Below are 20,292 nucleotides of genomic sequence, written 5' to 3'. Positions count from 1 at the left end.
AGACGTGCCATTGTTCAGCGTTTCACAATTTTTTCACATTTTTTATCATTGTTAAAAATAAAATGATAAAAAAAGCAAAAACATTTTTGTGCCTCTTATCTCACTACATGTTTTGTAAAAGGTTATAAACGAGCTTTTGACTGTATCTCATTTTAAAGCCATTTACACTTGACGCACCGAATATACGAGAATATTATTAATCTCATAAAAAGAATCATCAGCACGTAACTTATTTTTCCTAAAAGGTTTTGCCAGTGAATAAATTTAGGTTCGAGTATTTTTGGATTTCCATTTGAAATGAGAGTCGATTTTCCAAAAAGGAAGAATAGAAAGGACGATATCTTTTCTGTATTTACATGAACATTTGATTCGTTCGTGACGTCATTTACGTACAGTATTGGTGTAAAACGACTGGGCGTCCAAATCTCGAATTTTCACATGTTTACTTATTTCATCTATTTACTTAAGCAATGTTTTAACATACCTGATTGCGCAAACAAATAGAACTCTACGCTCATACCTGTGCTCATACTACATGAATTAAGTAATAAATAATATATCTCTATCACAATTTCGAGTTATTAATCGAAAAGCTTAACGTATTCCAGCATTATCAAAAAAATCTAAAAGGAAATTATCATAATATGTAGCAAATCGATCAACGATCCAAATAAAGATATCAGTCAGTTATAGTCTCTACAAATGTAGGTCTTAGCTTATGAATACTTAAAAGGTGAGCCATATAAGCAGCGTGCACACTGAAAGGAATTATTGGAATGTTGCCCGTAATAATTTACGAATCCCGTGGAACGTTGAAAAGTATTTGTGAAACGGGGGATGTTCAAAACATCGTGAATTCACCCGTTGAAACAATGGCCGCGCGTAAAGAAAAATACGAGCAAGTTTCACGGATCGTGCGAGCTTTGGAACTGCTCGTGTGAGTGAGGACTTATTGTGATGGAGACATGCGCGGTGTGTGGCCCTGAGAGGGACTTCGCATAGTGACGGCCGGCGTCGCGGGGAACGCTCGCCGGGAGCGCGTCCTCCTACCGATCGCTACCACGTTCTAACTTACGTAAGTTGAGGAGAATAATAAATCAACACACATCAACTACCAATACTAATTACAGGACACAGTTGGACACTTGTGTCACGAGTATAAACCAATTATGACAGGATTGATGATAGCGCGCGGCTAAAGTTGTGGAGTGAGCAATCATAAGTGGGTGCTAGATCAGTGTTTATTTGACATTTGAGTGTTAAATTGAATAGCTCCGGCTTTTCCGCACGAATCTTATGTAAGTATTAACTGACCCGCTCTGATTTCCCTCGAGTAGAATTTTTAAAATCGGTTGAGGGCTGGAATTTACGTACAAACAACCCGAAATATGTATTTCTTTATTTTTTATCCGAAAGCTCAAATACCAATTTTTCATGTTCATTATTTTAAGAAAAATGGCGGTTTTTTATACAAACTTTCAGCCCTTATTTACCTCCCTAAGTGGGTGGAATTTCAAAACTCCTTTACTGCTGAGTGTCTACGACTTAGACACTAACTAATAGGTACACACTACACACAATAACACATAGACGCTACGTCATAAAATAAACCTAACTGTCAAAATTTCAAGTTTTTAAACCCAACGGTTTAGGTTGTGCGTTGATAGGTCAGTTCAGAGTCAGTTAGTTAGTCAATCAGTGAAGAAATTTCTTTTTCGAAATATTTTTAAAGGAAAACATTATGTAATAAGTAGGGATAATGTCCTTGTAGAGTGTAGATTGTACATATGGAACGCGGGTTTGAAAGTTTTTTTACTAACGATAGACCGTACTTACCTACCTAATCCATACTATTAATATTATAAATGCGAAAGTGTATCTGTCTGCCTGTCTGTCTGTCTGCTACGTTTTCACGGCTCAACCGCTGAACCGATTTTAATGAAGTTTAGTAAGTACAGACTTAGGATATATTCCAGGGAAGGACATAGGCTACTTTTTATTGCGAAAAAACAAACAGTTCCCACAGCATGCTCTAACACATGATAAAATAACTTAAGCTTTGCACCAAAAAATATTGTAACAAACCTCAATTATGATTATTAGATGACCTTGAGTCACGCGAGCGAAGCCGCGGGTAATAGCTAGTTTACCAATAAGCAGTGGATCATGATCTTAATGGATTTTGTCTGCTCACCACTAGGTAGTGGGGCGTCCTCCAACGCTGAGCTTTCCGGTGAGAGGTCGCCAATCTTGCACCTTGGGATCTCAACGTCTATCGGGCTCTTGAACTATCTGTCCTGCCCATTGCCACTTCAGCTTCGCAATCCGTTGAGCTATGTCGGTTACTCTCGTTCTCCTATGGATCTCCTCATTTCTGATTGGATCACGTAGAGAAACTCCATGACTCGGATCCAAGACGGATTCGGACGGATCACCTGATCTGCGCTCTCTTAATTCGGTCACACGTCTCTTTAATCATAATGATTATTATCAGTATGATTAAAGAGTGATATAATTATACCATGAACACCATGAAATTTTATTATAGGTACAGCAACTTGTACGACGTTAAAATTAACAACACGAGTGCTTTAAATTTTTAATAAACTGCGATTACCATGATTACAAAATTGTTGAGGCTAAGGTGCTACGAGTATTTATAAGCACAAGTGTAAATTAAAAATTTATAACACCCCCGACGATCCAAAGTATTTGAGTTTTCCAAAACATCATTTTCAAATAAATAATTTTGTATTTAGGCAACGTCCATCTTGACAGCTTGACATTTGTCTATTGACATAATATTATGAACCTAACAGTTATCTAACCTTCTTTTCTACAAGAAAACTAGAAAAGAGCTGATAACTCTTAAACGGCTGAACCAATTTTTTTAAATTATAGCTAAGAACACTCTCGATCAAGCCACCTTTCAAACAAAAAAAACTAAATTAAAATCGGTTCATTCGTTTAGGCGCTACGATGCCACAGACAGATACACAGATACACAGATACACAGACACACAGATACACACGTCAAACTTATAACACCCCTCTTTTTTGGTCGGGGGTTAAAAATGTAATAAGGTAGCGAAGTAGAGTTTAATTTTGTAAAATAATAATTGATGATTCAAGGAAGTACTGCATAAATACCTTGAAGGCTTAGGCGGCTAACAACCATACGGATTTGTTGTGAGTGTAAATCACTTCCATTGAAATACGATTGTACATAATATTCTAGCAAAGGTTTTTCTGTTAGTTAGGGTCTTAACTAAAAAAAAAAAACTAATTTGCTATAGGTATCTACAGCATAATATTTTATTATGATTCTGACGTTATATTAAAATATTGTTTCGTTTCATTTGCTCATGTATACCTACCTGTACGAAATCTACGCCAAAATAGGCAAAAACACACAAAACGACTTTTCGATCTGAAGGCAACACACAAAACTACTTTTGGACCTGAAGGCTGAAGCCCAGCGTGGTGACAGCTCCAGAAGATGATGATGCCTGTGTTTCACGTCGTCAAATTGCGAAACTTGTCAACTTGCTGGCGTGAAACACAGTGGTATTGCGCATCGTATGAAATAGAAGAATTTCCTTTTTAGCTGTTCCGAACAGATTAAACTATCCGATACAGCACTGTATACTGCTTGTTTCGTTGTTCTGGACATCGAATACTCCGTCATTCAAGGACTGAAGCCTTGAAGTGTATACTTGATATATGCCTAATTCTATGTACATATTACAAAAATATATTAGGACAAAAAGCATGCTTCCTTGTTTCACACCCGAATAACATGAGCTGTCTTCTATTAATTTTAGAGAGGTGTCATCCCTTATTACAGGAACAAGTCAAATATCTCAAGTCAGTACATTCAAGTTAAAGTTATACTTATAAAGGGTACTTCATTGATAACATTGTCTTTTATTTAAAACTGCAAATTTTTCCAACTAAATATAAACGTGGTTCAAAGAAAAATATGCCGTCATGTATGTAACAAGAATTGCAGAAAGTGAGTTTCTGGAAAGTAAAGCCGGATGGTTAAGCAAGAAGTACTGCGGGAAATTTGTTTCGGGCTCTCCTGAACGAATTTACTGCACAACTTAGTCCATTAGTGTTTCAAGAACGTACGGTTTTTAACTCGGCCTTGAAAACTTTGTTAATGGCTGCGGCAGAATGTTTTTCGGATTAAAATTTTGTACCAACATTGTAGTTAAACTTTAATGATATCCCACGGGCATCTACTCGAAAAATTTCAGACGGAGTTGAAGTTGCTGCAATAAAATAAAATGATTTAGATGAAAATGTTTCATTTTAAACAGAAATTTTCGTTTAAACGAACGTCGTACCTACTTGTGAGTGAATTCACGCGAATCGTAAATATTTTAAACGAGTGTGACATAATTTAAAATTCTCTCGTTGGATTTTGGAACTTTATTGTTTTTTTTTAATATTCGTATTCATAAAATGGAGCATAATATTTAGTATTTATGTTACGAATGGATAATAGGAGAATGTAACTGATTTGTATCCACATTTGAAATCATTAACAAGAAAATCAGATTTAAATTTTATTGGAATATTATAAAATCAAGAGTTTAACATCATCATTGTTATGGAAGAGCGGTGTCTTCTGACACAGAGGTAGTTCTCCTATCTGAAAAAGAAGGCTCCAACCTCTTACAGATTTGACATAAGTTACCGGAAATAAATAATTTTGAATTTGACCATCATAACGTATTTACCCAGTCATTGTGTTTAGTAGGTAAATTCACGGCTAGGAGTTGTCGAAATACAAGTAACTCATAGACCCATCAGTGTGACATCTTACCGTGCATCTTCGCATGTCTCGAGTTGCTCTAGGTTTTACTAACGCTCTGAAAGCAATTTAAAGATACCAATTTTTTAACCCCCGACCCAAAAAGATCGGTGTTATAAGTTTGACGTGTGTATCTGTGTATCTGTCTGTGGCATCGTAGCTCCTAAACTAATGAACCAATTTTAATTTAGCTTTTTTTGTTTGAAAGGTGGCTTGATCGAGAGTGTTCTTAGCTATAATCCAAGAAAATCGGTTCAGCCGTTTGAAAGTTATCAGCTCTTTTCTAGTTACTGTAACCTTCACTTGTCGGGGGTGTTATAAATTTTTAATTTACAATTGTTCTCCTAGCTAATGTCCAGCATAAACAAGCATATTATAAAGTTTCAACTGAATCAGATGAGCGATAGATACCTACGTGAACGCATAGGTACGCACAGACAGATAGACAAACATCAACAACAATTTAAATCTTTTAATATGAAACCTTAGGCTTGGGTCAGAGATACTTTATATCACTTTTACATTTTTTTTTTAATAATGTCGGAATTGAAGCAGAATTGCAGCGAAAACTTAAAATACGTCTGGATAATAGCGCACTCAACACCGTGAGCATAGATGAGTACTTTCTACAAAGCTCGAGCTTAGAGTTCAGTCTACACCTGCAGAATATTAGATGCAAACTTTGCACGATGACACTTGAAAGAAGAAACACAAAGTTAAGGTATTAGCATAATATATAGGTCAAGTTAAGATCAGCGCGAGAAATGCGCCATTCCAACCGTCGCGCAAGCCACTTTCATTTTTTGTATGCAAGCGAGAGTGCCAAAAGTTTTGCGCAGTGCGTCGCTTCCTCTAACTGAATATGTATGGAGTTGAACTTGCCAATTCAAATTCGGCTAGGTACTTCATTCACCACATCGCGGGATTATTGAATTTTTTATTGAGGAAGAGCATACAAAAAACTGGCTGAACGTGAGCCGCCAATAACCCACTTTTGTTTATTGTATTTTCCACTTTTAGATATTGAACATGAAACTCATAGGTATTAGGTATAAATAAATAGAATAAAAGATTTACGGATATATATTGGAGTAGAAAGGGTCCTTTATACTTTAAGACACGTCCGTAAATCTTGCGTAAATCTGCTGTCTAATAAAATAAAGACAATTGTAAATTAAAAATTTATAACACCCCTGACAAGTGAAGGTTACAGTAACTAGAAAAGAGCTGATAACTTTCAAACGGCTGAACCGATTTTCTTCAATTATAGCTAAGAACACTCGATCAAGCCACCTTTCTAACAAAAAAATAAAATAAATTAAAACCGGTTCATTAATTTAGGAGCTACGATGCCACAGACAGATACACAGATACACAGACAGGTCAATAAAATAACAATAATAATATGGTAAATGACAATCATAAGGTTGTTACGGCACTCGGTTTGTAGATTGCTAACTTATTCAGGTCACGAGATGATCGGTCGCAAATGTCAGTGTGCCACACTATCGATAAGTACAATCAATCGATCCGTCTATGTTATTTCTAGACGAGGGAAAAGATGCAAGAGAGTGCCTGTGATTTTGTGTGCACCACATAGCTTATTACATACTTACGCTATTGCCAGCGAACATGAGGCATGCGCATAAGCATACATCTGAGAAGTTAAGAGTTTGCAAGTAGAAATCGCACCAGTGTAGTAAGGCCATAGATATGTAGTTAGACCATGGTTAGACCTAATGTCATCGACATATTACTGTCACGCATACCTAATTTTGATTGCGAAACGAGACCGGAGACGAATGGGTGAATCCACCTTATGAATTTTAGCAAACTTTAATATTACGTTTTATCATTATAAAGCTCTCACTTTATTATGAGTAAACTCAATTAAAATCAAATAAAAGTTGAAAGATATTTCAAAATTACTTTTCTACTAAAGTACGGTGGAAAGTTTTTCTTGCTCACCCTTTTTCATCTGTTATTTACGCCGTCCGCTCGACCGTTACATTTTACACTTGGTGAAACTCTAAAAACTCTGCTGGTAACTTCACTGGAACGATTCTTCGAAGTTTCTGGAACTTTCGGCCTGCTCAGCAAAAAACACAATTAGGAATGTAAATAACAGAGGGGTTTTTTATTTTTTGCACAGAAAATGTTGGTATGATGTTTACGAGTATTATTATTTAAATACTTGCCCACGACTTCGTTCGCGCCCCGCGGGAACTGTCTTTTCCCGTGGATTTTCAAAAAAAATCTTTCATACAAACAACCTTGTCCTGACAAATTACAAACAACAAAAAAAGAATTACTTATCCAATTTGGTGCAGTCTTTCGGAAGTTATGCGCGTACATACATTTCGGTAATTCACTTTTAATTATACTATAGAAGTAGAGTTCCGTAGTTAAAAGTCAGTCCACTTTTCCATTAGCCAGCACGACCGACGCAAGCACCGGGACGCTATATAGGCAAAACGGACGGAATAAGTGCGTTAAAAAGTGTTTGATGTTTTTAACGCACCTATTCGAGCCAAAACGCACATACAAGACTTAGTTGCTCTGTCTGTTAAGAAAAACAAATAAGTGCTACACCAAGAAAGACAATTCACTCACAAAAATAAACAGTAATATTGATAGTTTCCTTGCTTTGCCCTACGGTAAGTTTTTTTTAACTACGAAATGCTATCGTATGCGCTTTTTTAAAAGATTTTCTCCAAGAACGATATTGGGAGATAAAAGCTGTAGTAAAGCTGTAAGTCTATCAAGAATGGAGGGAAAAGGGTAGAATTTCAGTTATTCCATAGGTTATCTATGATATTTGTTGCTCAATCACGTTGAAAAGGTTGTATAAAAATTTAGGTTTTGCATGTCTGCAGCCAACAAGCATTACTAAATAAACCAATAAATAACGCGTCGACCCAAAAAAAATTGCTTTGAATGGTTAACACTGCAACAATTTTAAAACAATTTTGAGAATTTTGCGCCAACACAGCTTTCAATTTTTGTTTTATTTATACGTTTGCCTTCGTCATTTCATTTTGACGTTTGATTTAAAAAGTAAAGCGAATCAATTCAAACTGGAATAAATATTTGGCTTCAAAAGTTGTTTAACATACCTAGTAGGTAATAATAAACACATTTTTGTTGGAATCCAGCTTATTTATTGAAATATCAATGAATTAATAACTTTCATTTTAGTACTTTTACATTTACCATATAAATAGAAAATGATGCTTATAATTCTCTCGTAGTGTAAAACACAAGTTTAGTAAGGGGGTAAAATAAAGAGAATGTCTTTATTTTCAATAATACGTTCATAGGTCTACATAAGTACAAAGTTATATTGTTCAGTTTACCTTAATTCTTGTGGGTGGGGGGATGTGCCGTTGTTTTTATGTATTAGTAACACTTATCGCAACGCAGTTAGCATGTAAAAAGTAAACAAAAAAGCCATTGGGAAAACACATTTCTTTTACACTAAATGCATTTTACCGCTTGAAAACCGAGTAAAACGTTTTATGTATGGTTCACTTCACGAGCTTAAGTTTTTTCCCCATTATTTTTGTTATCTGTTCGGCCATTATGCTTTGCACTAGCCAAAATAGCATTGAAGTTTGTGGAATAAGAGCTCGCAAGGGCCAGACCTTAGTTATTTTATAAAAGCTAAGTATAAGTTTCACTGCAGATTGTCCCTAAGACAGGGAAGAAAGATCAGTGGCTATGATATTTGGATCATGGTGGCTTTGGGAGATAACAGGTAAAAAAGGTATAAAAAATCTTACGTCAAAATTTAAAGCGTAATTTTTTAAATATTTTCTTCTGAATTATAATAATAAATCACTTCATACATTGCCAGACACATAGTGTCGTGGCAATCCCTTGCCAGACACTCTTAAAGTTTAAAAGTTTAAGGGAGTCTGGCAGGGGGTTGTATAGCTTTTTTACCTGTTATCTCCCAAATCCACCATGATCCGAAATTCATAGTCACTGATCGTTCTTACTCGTGTTGGGGAAAATACGCAGAGAAACTTTCAGTTTTTATAAAATAACGAAGGTCTGACCCTCGCTGGCTCTCTCTCTATTTTTAAAACCACTTTGAACTGGGAACATATCTGACAGAGTTACATTTATTTTAAGCGTTGGCTTCATCCCTAGGGATTGAGAATTTTAAAAATCCCGTTTTGATTTTGATTTCCCGGGATAAAATATAGCCTGTGTCACTTTCCAGGCCTATCTCATATCCATGCAAAAAATCATATCAACTTATTGCTCCGTTGCGGCGTGATTGAAGAACCCAAACATACTTTCGCATTTATAATATTAGTAATATGTATGACTGGAAAAAGATTTTTTTTATTAAAATATGTGCGTATTTCCTGCCTTCAATGACAGGAAGATGAACGGATGTTGCAAAAATAGTCCCCTTATACCCTTTCTATACGGGATCTCTAAAAGGACACTAAATCTCGTTGCTATTGACAAATGACGCTCCTTGTTACAATATCGTATCGCTTCCAGGGCTCGTCGTATTTTATATTATTCTGTTCCATTTTGATGTCATTCGATCGTATATACGAGTACCCTATTTCATGGTATAATGGTGAATAATGTACGGTTTGGTGTGCTATTGAACATTTCCTTATTTTATGGTTTCTGTTTCCTCAAATTTTCATGGTGTTCTATTTGGATCTCTGTTTTTATTCTTACTTTTTGCTTTTATATCTGTCTAGCTACTGCTGCTAGCTGGTGACGGTGACTTATTCCGCGTGGACTCAATAACCAGGTTTTTTAGGCTACCGTACCTTAAAAGGAAAAAAATCCTTTATAGGATCACTTTGTTGTCTGTCTGTCAAGAAACCTACAGGTACTTCCCGTTGACCTAGAATCATGAAACGCAAGTAGGTAGGTCTTATAGCACAAGTACAGGAATAAATCTGAAAACCGTGAATTTGTGGTTACAACATTAAAAAAAATATAAAAATATGTTTCAATTTTCAAAGTAAGATAACTATACCAAGTGGGGTAGGTATCATATGAAAGGGTTTTACCTGAAAATTCTAAAACAGATTTTTATTTATTTTTATGCATAATAGTTTTTGATTTGTCGTGCAAAATGTTGGAAAAAATGCCCGAGTACGGAACCCTCAGTGCGCGATATACTTACTATATCCGAGCAAAAAATCACGTTGATCCATTGCTCCTTGGTGGCGTCATTTTAATCACACACTAATATTTGTAGAAGGCTAGTGTGATTTTTGATTTGTTTTTCTTCGATCTATAACAAACAATCTACTTGTCGAAGAATATTTTGATAATGAAAAATACTGCTCTATTAGACTTTGAAATATGTCTGGTCCGCCGTCCAACCCACATATTCGCATAATTTGGCCCCGTGGGGAATAGATCGTAAATCACCTCGTAAACCATAGCTTTCGCACAAAAGTCCACATGTACCTACCTACCTAAATATTATGATCATGCGGGTTATACAAATTATTTTCTTTAATAATTATGTATAAAGTTCTGCAACGAACATGAATCAGGGTGTTTCCAGAGAAAAACAACTTGATAATACCATCATGTCAGGCCTTCAATGCCTTCAAATAATAATTATGAACTTTGCCTGAGTTGACGACAAAAAGCTATCTATCTTCAATTTCAGTTTCTATACAGTTTTAAGTATGTCTGGCTCAATTAGTCACCTTTTTGACCTTTTTATAAATTTTACAAACTACATAATATGAGAGACTTAAAGAAGTTACTAAACATTTTTTTTGTGCTCTATATCATTTTTTTTTCAACTCGAGGACCGAAAACTGTTTTAGATCAGTAAGAACTTAAATTGTTTAGTGTTCGATTTTTTTATTTACACTACCTATTAGGTATTTCTCCAAAACTTTGACTAATCAAAGACAACAATATTATACTTTACTTACTGGTATAATAATTATGAAACTGGTAAAAAGGTAAAGTAACTGGTAAGATAATGTTATCAAAATATGATTATTACTGTGTTTCTTTAAATCTGCTCAGGGGGTTATTAAGTGCGAGTACATGCTTCGATTTAGATTACTTCTATAAGTTCGTTATGCCGTCTAGACAGTGAAGTACCGAGGACAATTTGCCAAATATCCTCCATTTCCCACAAAAGCGGCTATCCTCAACTCTCTCCGGAAATGATGAGCAGAAAGGCATTAAATCTGTCTGAGGCGTTCGATTTGCATTGAGAAAATTGCATTTTCGAATCGGCGGCGACAAGGCGGCGTCTAAAAATGTTTGTGAAAGCTTCCGAAAGCTTTGCTTTACTCATAAACCTAGGTACTTTGTAATATGAAAGTATTACTATCTAACTAGTACTATCAAACCTCAAGTTTTTCTCAAGTATTAGTATCTAAATATCATATCATAGTATCATGTTTACTTTTACGGTCTGCTATTTTTTAAGGAGTTCATCTATTGTCAAAACTGTTTTTTTTTTTGCTTAATAAATATATTATAATAATAATATATTTAATAATATATATATAATAATAATAAATTAAATAGTACGATATCAAATCTTAGCAATGTGGCTAATTCTGTTGTATACAATTCTCTAAGCGAAATTAAATTGCAGGGTGCTCACAGGAGCATTTATTTTATTTTAATTTAGATACTGTACAATTTGCCACAATAACGTTACTAGGAAAGTCAGCAATTATCTCGAAAAAGAGATTACATTTAAAAAAAAATAACTACCAGCCATCAAAGCTCTGTCGGTATTTTGAAAAACAAAATTTAATTTAAATTTGACAAGTAAAAACATATTCATTTTCTTCCTTTTGAATGTTTATTTGAAATTTTTTGAGTAACAATTTAAATATTATGCAAATAAATTAAAAGTAAGAAAAACTGTATAAGGAAAAGTAAAAAAATGGCATATTGCTTCGATGAATTGGGGGACTACGCCGTAACACCAATGCTCGTGTCACCTTGCGACCCAGAGAAATGTTGCCAACCACCACCGTGTTATCCTTGCCTACCCCGCTGCCCAAAAGGACAGGTTGTGTATTATTGTGAGAAACCACAAAGCACACAAAGCAAGTCTTCAAAAAACTGTGATAATTGTTGTTATGAAACTCCAAAAGCCGAATCGCATTGTAAGCGTAGATCGTCGTCACCTCCAAGAGATGACTGCTGTCCTACATGCAGTAATCCATGCAAACCAATCAAAACCAAATACGTAATACCATGCTACCGTTATGAAGATGGACGAATCGTAAGCTTAAAATTCTTTTATAATATAATAGCTTTATAGACCACTAGCTGATGCCCGCGACTTCGTTCGCGTGGATCTTTGATTTTCCGGGATAAAAAGTAGCCTATGTGCTAATCCTATATAGTATAATCTATCTCCATTCTAAATTTCAGCCCAATCCGTCCAGTAGTTTTTGCGTGAAGGAGTAACAAACATACACACACACACACACACACACACACACACACACACACACACACACACACACACACACACACACACACACACACACACACACACACACACACACACACACACACACACACACACACACACACACACACACACACACACACACACACACACACACACACACACACACACACACACACATACAAACTTTCGCCTTTATAATATTAGTGTGATGCTATAGTCAATAAGTAATTAATTTCGTCTGATTATGTGATGGAAATTTACCGTAAGTAAAATTAAATCTATTCCAAATAAAAATATTTTTAAATTATATGATGATCCTGGAACCAACTTACGAGTAGTATATGCCAGTAAAATCATATTTGTGGTTGGTTTCAGGAACAGTACGTTCCGACGCGACACGGTAGACTTCCTATTACGGCATACCGTAGAAATGGTATGCAAGACCAAATCCATGGGTATAGAGGGGCACAGCGATATCTGTGCGCTGGCAGTATAGGCAGTGAATACCACGTTTACACTGCAGTGGAACCTATCCGCAGGATATATCCAAAAGTTACACAAGAAATGTTACCCGTTAAAAAGAAAAGGATAAAAAGTGAATTAGGAATTAGGAATATAAACCAATAACCAATTTTTAATTGTACCTGTGTATTTAAAATAAATCTCGCCTCTGAATACATACTTTTGAGCCACAAGAATTGACGAATCGGCAGGTAAATCCCCTACCATCCAGTGCGTTAAAGCGGAACGGCCTTCAAGATCAGCAATTTTTAGAAAGCAGTGGAATATCGTATATACGCAAATGTTGGAGAAATGCCACATGGAGCGATAGCCCATTTATTTTACCCGTCAAACCTATGAAGAAACTTCCTAGTATTGTCTCTAAGAAGCGGTGATCTGATTCGGTGGGTTAATTATTAATCAATTTGCCTATGAAAGACATCTTATGGCAGTGACTAATGAATTTAGGAAAGGAATTACCTATGCCTTTATTGAATTTATGATAGGGCGCAATCTCTTCAAACTTGTAGTTACTTTAATACATTTTTTATGTATAGGTATTGGAAAACAAGATAATAATATGCAAACTTAAAAGATCACTGTCAATTCCAGGTACGAAAATTACCAGTGTCTGCATTCAAGCGAAATGGTATACAAGACCAAGAACATTCTAAGTTATTAGGCACCGCAAACTTTCTTAAACGATGTCCTCGTGATGTAGCAATAGAATGTGAAGTTAGCCCTGTCCCATTAAAAGTGAAAGATCCTGTCAAAGTACCTGAATACAATAATCCAATCGAATGTTGTTTACTAAAGAAGGAACCTATTGAAGTTTCTTTAGAAGATGTTTTGTATGACTAATACAAGTTCAAAGTTAAAGCTTATAAAATAAAATGTACGTGCCCTTGAAAATTCTTTTTTTTTTTTAAATATAATACCTTCTTGCTGAAACGTTATTATAAATCAGTTGAATATGAAGAAAGCTGTGACGTCTATAAGGGTAGTGGCTGTAGTCTCGTTCCATTGAGTTAGTATAAACAATATAGGGATTTTCTCTTAATTAAAGTGCATGATTTCACCAATGATTTCACCAAAACAAGCGGATATGATTTTACCTAAGCAGATTTCAAGTTCCACGGTTGTAATAACGATCAAATACGGAACGTCTCAAAATAAATTTAAACCAAATGAGCAATTGCAGCAGGATTGAGCAATGAGAGACTAAACTATCCAAAGATTATTTTACAGACTGGGGATAGAATGAGAATTCGCTCGTTTGGTCTAAATCTGGTGTGGTAGTTTCATCGTCATTAGCAACTAATAGACGTCTACAGTTGGGGGTGGACTGGTGCTAGGATGGTGACATTCTAGCACCTTAGGACCACTCCAAGCATAGCTTTCTCCATCGCCCGCTGAGTGACTCAGAAGTTTCTTATTTTTAATCCTTTTAAGCCTTTCAAAATTATGTTAGGAAGGTTGGCAAAAATTTTGTTTATAATAATGTGCAGTTTCCTTGTTGCAGGTAAATCAGCCTACAGTTCTAATGCGCCGCGCATGTGAAGTAGCCGTGGGCGCTCGGCCGAGGCGAAAGCCTTTCGCAGTTTCTTCAGTTTGCATAGATCCTGATCAAGAAGTTCATCGTTACCACAGTCAAGATGATATGGTACAGTTTTACAGTTAGTTTATGTATTCGTTTTCAAAAGAAATAATAGTGTTTTTATAGTCGCTTCCACCTACTAAAGTATTCGTACTCAAAATTAACTTTTGCAACAACTTGGCGTGAATATACGTTTTTTTTAAAGATCTGATGAGAATTTCTCAAAAACTTTTTTACGGGGGTTTAAATTATAGCGAGAACCTAGTGCAAAATCTCAAGTTTCTAGACTTTTGGTGTTTTGTATTTTTTATATCAGTTTCTTTATAAAATAGATGAACTAAAACATCAGATTTTGTTAATTATTTTGATCTAAAAATATTTAAAACATACCTAACTTTTGAGCTATGTATTACAAAATTCTAAAATATCATATCATAGGATCATAGGGTTCTTCGAAATAAGTATAAAATTTGCGATAAACATAATATTTGTGAAGAAACTTTGAAGTTAAGTCTAAAGTTTTTAATTTCCATACAAAAGCCAGAATTTTCTTGAAAATTAATATTCACCTAAAGCTATATCAGGCCGGCACCTGAATTGATTCCCACGCAATATCCTTTGATGCAGCCAAAGCAAAAAGCCGAACAAATACCGCCACTGATGCCCTGAAGAATTTCAATATTATAAAATCACTTCAGACCTGGAGAAAAGGGAACTAATATTAACTATGAAATAAATTTCAATATCTTTCCGTCCAATAAAGATTTCAGCATTAAAGTAGATAATATTATAATCTCCTTTTTTTCTTCAATGCCGGAAGATAAGTAATGACTACTTTTAAACCTTTCTTGACGCTTTTTTTAAACGCCATCTAAACTTAATTGATGACTTATTAAGTAGGTAAGTAATTTAAATGATGACGATTAATTTGATGTACATAAAAACCTTTTTATTTAAACATGCAGATTTAAAATACTTGTTTTTAACCCCCGACCCAAAAAGAGGGGAGTTATAAGTTTGACGTGTGTATCTGTGTATCTGTCTGTGGCTTCGTAGCGCCTAAACGAATGAACCGATTTTAATTTACTTTTTTTTGTCTGAAAGGTGGTTTGATCGAGAGTGCTCTTAGCTATAATCCAAAAAAATTGGTTCAGCCGTTTAAGAGTTATCAGCTCTTTTCTAGTTTTCTTGTAGAAAAGAAGGTTAGATAACCGTTAGGTTCATAATATTACGTCAATTGACAAATGTCAAGCTGTCAAGATGGACGTTGTCTAGATACATAATTATTTATTTGAAAATGATGTTTTGGAAAACTCAGATACTTCGGATCGTAGGCGCGGAATAGTCCAAGAAAATCAGTTCAGCCGTTTGAAAGTTATCAGGTCTTTTCGGTCTTTTCTAGTTACTGTAACCTTCACTTGTCGGGGGTGTTATAAATTTTTAATTTACACTTGTTAAAATACGAAGATGAAAAGAAATCAAATGTAATCGTACTGTATCGTTCCCTTTCTCGGACAAATTACTCACGATTTGACATTACCGCGAGGCTGATTGCTTAGTGTTTATTTATGCCGATCGTCCGTCAGACCGCAGTGCTTATTCATTGGTTGCGGCGAGGGTTTAGATGGATTTATTTTCTACTGAAGCTAAAAATACGACCCTTCGTGATTTTCCCTTATTTTCTGGTTGATATCATGTTGGGAGCTGGCGGCATTTATAGCGTAATAACCTCTTAACATATTTGATATTTCGCGTCGCGCGCTTGCTATATTTTTTTCATCAAATAAAAGTTGATTAAAAAAAAAACTTTTTCAGCAATTGAACACTTTATTTTTAAACAACAATAATTTTTGAAAGTCTAAAATGTTCTGACCAACTACGATAAAGCACCGGTCTCTTTTTAATCCAACTTTTTTTATTAAATACATTTATATTTTGACTTTTAAATACATAAAGAAACTATAGTGTTATAAATTCCCTTATTTTGACCAGATGTTTTAAATAAAGAAACTAAAGCGATAAATTATTCTAGGAGCTTAGAAAATTGGAAAGCGAGATTACACTTCCTTGATAAGTAACGGAAAAAGCAGTAAAACGAAAGAATTTGAACTTAAGATTTTAATTACAAAGTTAATTAATTTACGTGATTCGCGTAGGAAAACTTTGCTTTTTATGCAAATAAGGCGTTTATTTACTTTAAATAACTCAGAGAACGTTACTAAACATTGTTTTATGAGAAGTATTTTTTATTTCAACAAATTAATAAAAAAATGTTGGAAATAAATGCTGGAACTTTTGGGACTTTATTGGGATGTTGTAATTTTCTTCATAATTCGATGCGATCCGATTTTTCTCGCATAACTCTGTGACATATGAAAATTGAGAAAGAAGCCGCCCGTATTCGTGGAAAAAAAGGTGAAAATAATTCTTCTACAAAACTGTGTTTTGCTGCATGTTTGCTGCAGAATTCATCGTGCTGCGGCGTGATTTAAATTCGCTCGAATGTTTTGTACTATGAACTGTATAGAAAAAACTGACAAAAATGACGTGTTTGTTACGTGTTATGCATACGGGGATTATAAATCGCTAGAAAATATTTTGCAGTGCGGACTTACCCTTATATTTACTATCCCTATTAAGTTTCACTTTATAAAAATTTAGAAGACATATTTTTAGAGAATAACTTTGTATCTATCTGGCCAGCCTCAAGCCTATCAGTCTAGACTTGAGGTAAACAACTGCTCGAATAATAATAATTTATACATCTGCTCTTTTCATTGAAAAGTATTACTCGAACTGAGGCTATTTTGATCACGACAAAAAAAGCGTCTCGGCTTCATAACATGGCCTACAATAAATTGAGGCAGCATCTTAGCTTGATAGGAATTTAAGTGCTTTGAGGAAGCTGCGGCAGATTCTAGTTGATATAATTGTAGCTTATCGGTTTCTATGAGACTCTTGACAGTGACCAATAAATTAAAGAAAAATACATGTATTTAAAAATCGCGTTTTTAACAACCATCCTTCGAAAAAAGGGACTACTGATTATAGAGATGTCATTTAAATTAGCATAAATCGGAACTGACTCATGATTGGTTCATTACTGTGTGTCATGCGACACTGGCCGCTATTATAGTGATTGTTCGATTCAGTGACAGTGATTAACCAATGGGTTACGAACATTTTCTATGCTTTGTCGTTCATTGATTAGAGTTTAGACTAGCCTATATGATACAATGGTACTGATTCTGATGGCAACAAAATTTTCCAGTATTTGCATCTTTTTCTTAACAATGCAATAAGAGAAGGACAGATAAACTTATTGTAATTTTATTGTAATAAATCAAATTATAATTTAAAGCTATCAAACGCTTTAGGCGCCAATTTTAGCATGGTTTTTAAATTTGTAGCACTATTTAGAGGATTTAATGTAAAATTAATTTTTTGTCCTTTTTCGTGCAGATATTTAAAATTTTGTTTAAAAGAAACACATCAGAATCGACGCCAATGCTCGACTTAAAATACCAGTGTACTTACTTAAACTATTTATTTTTTCCATTAGGGTAACTGTTGCTACTATTTCGAGAAAAAGAACACATGCCACGCTACCCAGTCTTGTCTGCAATGTGGGGACATTGTCCCCGCTACACCGGCGATGCCACCTCGGGGCTGTTATTTCCAATGTGTTTAATTCTTTTTTTTTTTTTCATTTAGTTAGGGGCTTTTAAACATGTTTGATTTCTAACATTCTTTGATCTTTTTTCGGTCTTAATGAAAATTGAATGCTATTTTTTTGAACGATTAGTTTGCACGTTGTACCCATAATGATTTATTAAATAAATATTTTATTATTTTCTGTTGTTTGTTTTTTATTTGTAAAATATCTGATTTTTTTTTAAAGATTAGGAGACTTATCTTAATATTAGAGATTTAGGTGGTTGACTAACCTGGAAGGACTCTGGTTTTCAAATCCTTGGATTCTCTATCTACTCCTAGGTCTATCGAAGAATCGTGGCAAACGTTGGCCAAAGTAGACGGACCAACCACACGTTGCTACTTGTATTGCGACCTAATTGCATCTGTATCGCAGTAAAAAGTCGCAGGGAGCGATCTCTCTCAATCGCACAATTTGAACCTGTGACCCCTTGCACCCTAGCATTCATAATAATCCGAGTCATTGGCATAACTAATTCTATTTAAAACTATGCACTCACACATTTTGTATGATGTCGCGTTATTTTGATGAAACTAATATTTTGATCGATTTATTCAAAATACTGCTTTTAAAATCCAGTGTATTTACAGAGGTACACTATACAATTTTAATCAAAATACGGCTTTTGATCATAACTCTACCGGATTTTGATTAAAATACTGCGTCGCATAGGTATACATAAATTATAAATATTTTAGTATATACAAATCATATGCAGTATACAGCACTCACGAGCTATGTTTGATTGTAAAACAGCCACGACCGAACCATTCCTTTCCGGAGTTCGGTTGCTTTGTGGAATTTGGCCAGCGAGGTATTGATTTTGTCGGAGAGACGATAAAGTAGTGCACAGTGCACACTCGCAGCCAGCGATCTTTATCTTCTTCTACAATTTCGTTTCACGCTTTTAAAGTTCGGTGCTTTCTCGGAAATACGTTCGGATTTAGTTACGTAATTTTAAAACGTTTGTGGTTCTTGTACCTATTTTCTTATTTCACAGAACTGTTCTTTTGAACAAAATAATTATAAGATTAGAGTGTTTCAAATAAGCTGCAGTTTTTAAAACCTTCTTCGTGCAATGTTAATGATCATTATAGTTTTATAACAGCCCCTGATGTGGTCCTGTTGTAAAACTACAGTAATCACTATGACCATTGCAGCAGGCTCCGAGTTCGATTTCTGGTCAGTTCAATTTCGGAATTCATAATTTCTATATTAACTAAGGGTCTTATGGGTTACCTAGCTAGTTACCACTGTGTGACCAATAGAATATAAAAAGACTAATTCACAAGTAAATAAGTAATATCAATTGATGATGCCCGTGAATTTGTCAATGTGGATTTTGGGTTTTTTAAATCTTGCGGAAACTCTTTTATTTCCCAGGATAAAAGTAGCCTATGTCCATCCCTGGGATGCAAGCTATCTCTGCACTTATCATCGGTTAATGACTGGGCTATGAAAAGGTAGCAAAGAAACAGACAGATAGACATACTTTCACATTTATAAAAGTATGGATATGGATTTTGAAATCCAGCAGTCTGTATATAGTAACTCTGCCGAAGTAAACTGTGCCTAAAAATACAGATATTATGTTGACTTGAATAGTTACACTCAGAGCCCTGTTCCTTGAGCTATGAGTGTGATTTTTCAAGTTATTTGTGCGTAAATCTTTCATCATCGACAGAAAAGGGATGAAAAAATCCATCCCTTTCCCATCCATTCTAATAGACTTAAACGCAACATTATCGAAGTTACATTAGAGCCTCAGAAGGTTATATTGCATAATGAGATATCACTTCACTACCCATATTAGAAATGCGAAAGTGTGTTTGTTTGTTGATTTACTATTTTGTTGATTTGTTGGTTTATCTTTCAATCACGCTGTAACGGAGCTACAGATTGACGTGATATTTTGCATAGTTAAAGTTAATGACCTGGAGAATGCAGGTAAATATAGGCGGCTGCTTTTTATACTGGAAAATCAGAGTTCCCACGGGATCTAAAAAATCTAAATCCACAAAATTCCCGGTAAAATTTTACACGGATAGCAAAATTAACACGGATCACAGCAACCGGTTTCGCTGGAAGCGATCTTCACGATGTTACACGTCGAGCTGCATACATTTCCTACCTTACCAATTCGTCAAATAAGCCTGTACATTCTATAAGTTTAATGACTATAAATAAAAAATAAAATAAAAAAC

The 20,292-nt window shown here is 34.9% G+C and overlaps 1 protein-coding gene and 1 long non-coding RNA gene across 3 annotated transcripts; one reads left to right on the top strand and one right to left on the bottom strand.

Moving 5' to 3' along the window:
- Positions 1-1,829: 1,829 nt before the first annotated feature.
- Positions 1,830-20,207, bottom strand: LOC123871141. The gene is made up of 3 exons (XR_006797222.1): positions 20,147-20,207; positions 4,878-4,880; positions 1,830-1,840 (listed from the first exon to the last, which is right to left on the bottom strand). It is a non-coding gene; the product is annotated as an uncharacterized LOC123871141 (long non-coding RNA).
- Positions 11,572-14,377, top strand: LOC123871130. Of its 2 annotated transcripts, XM_045914742.1 has the most exons (5): positions 11,572-12,080; positions 12,651-12,848; positions 12,989-13,153; positions 13,389-13,671; positions 14,299-14,377. In XM_045914742.1, exons 1-4 carry the CDS (start codon positions 11,736-11,738, stop codon positions 13,635-13,637), a joined length of 957 nt encoding a protein of 318 aa, XP_045770698.1. In that variant the 5' UTR covers positions 11,572-11,735; the 3' UTR covers positions 13,638-13,671; positions 14,299-14,377. The 2 variants fall into 2 exon arrangements, 1 of the variants encoding a protein (XP_045770698.1); XR_006797221.1 differs by lacking the exons at positions 12,651-12,848; positions 14,299-14,377 and having other exon boundaries at positions 12,003-12,080; positions 12,989-13,180; positions 13,389-13,478.
- Positions 20,208-20,292: the final 85 nt, after the last annotated feature.

This window comes from Maniola jurtina, chromosome 2 (assembly GCF_905333055.1).
Source record: "Maniola jurtina chromosome 2, ilManJurt1.1, whole genome shotgun sequence".
Lineage (NCBI taxonomy): Eukaryota > Metazoa > Arthropoda > Insecta > Lepidoptera > Nymphalidae > Maniola > Maniola jurtina.
This window is presented reverse-complemented; position numbering and strand designations above follow the sequence as displayed.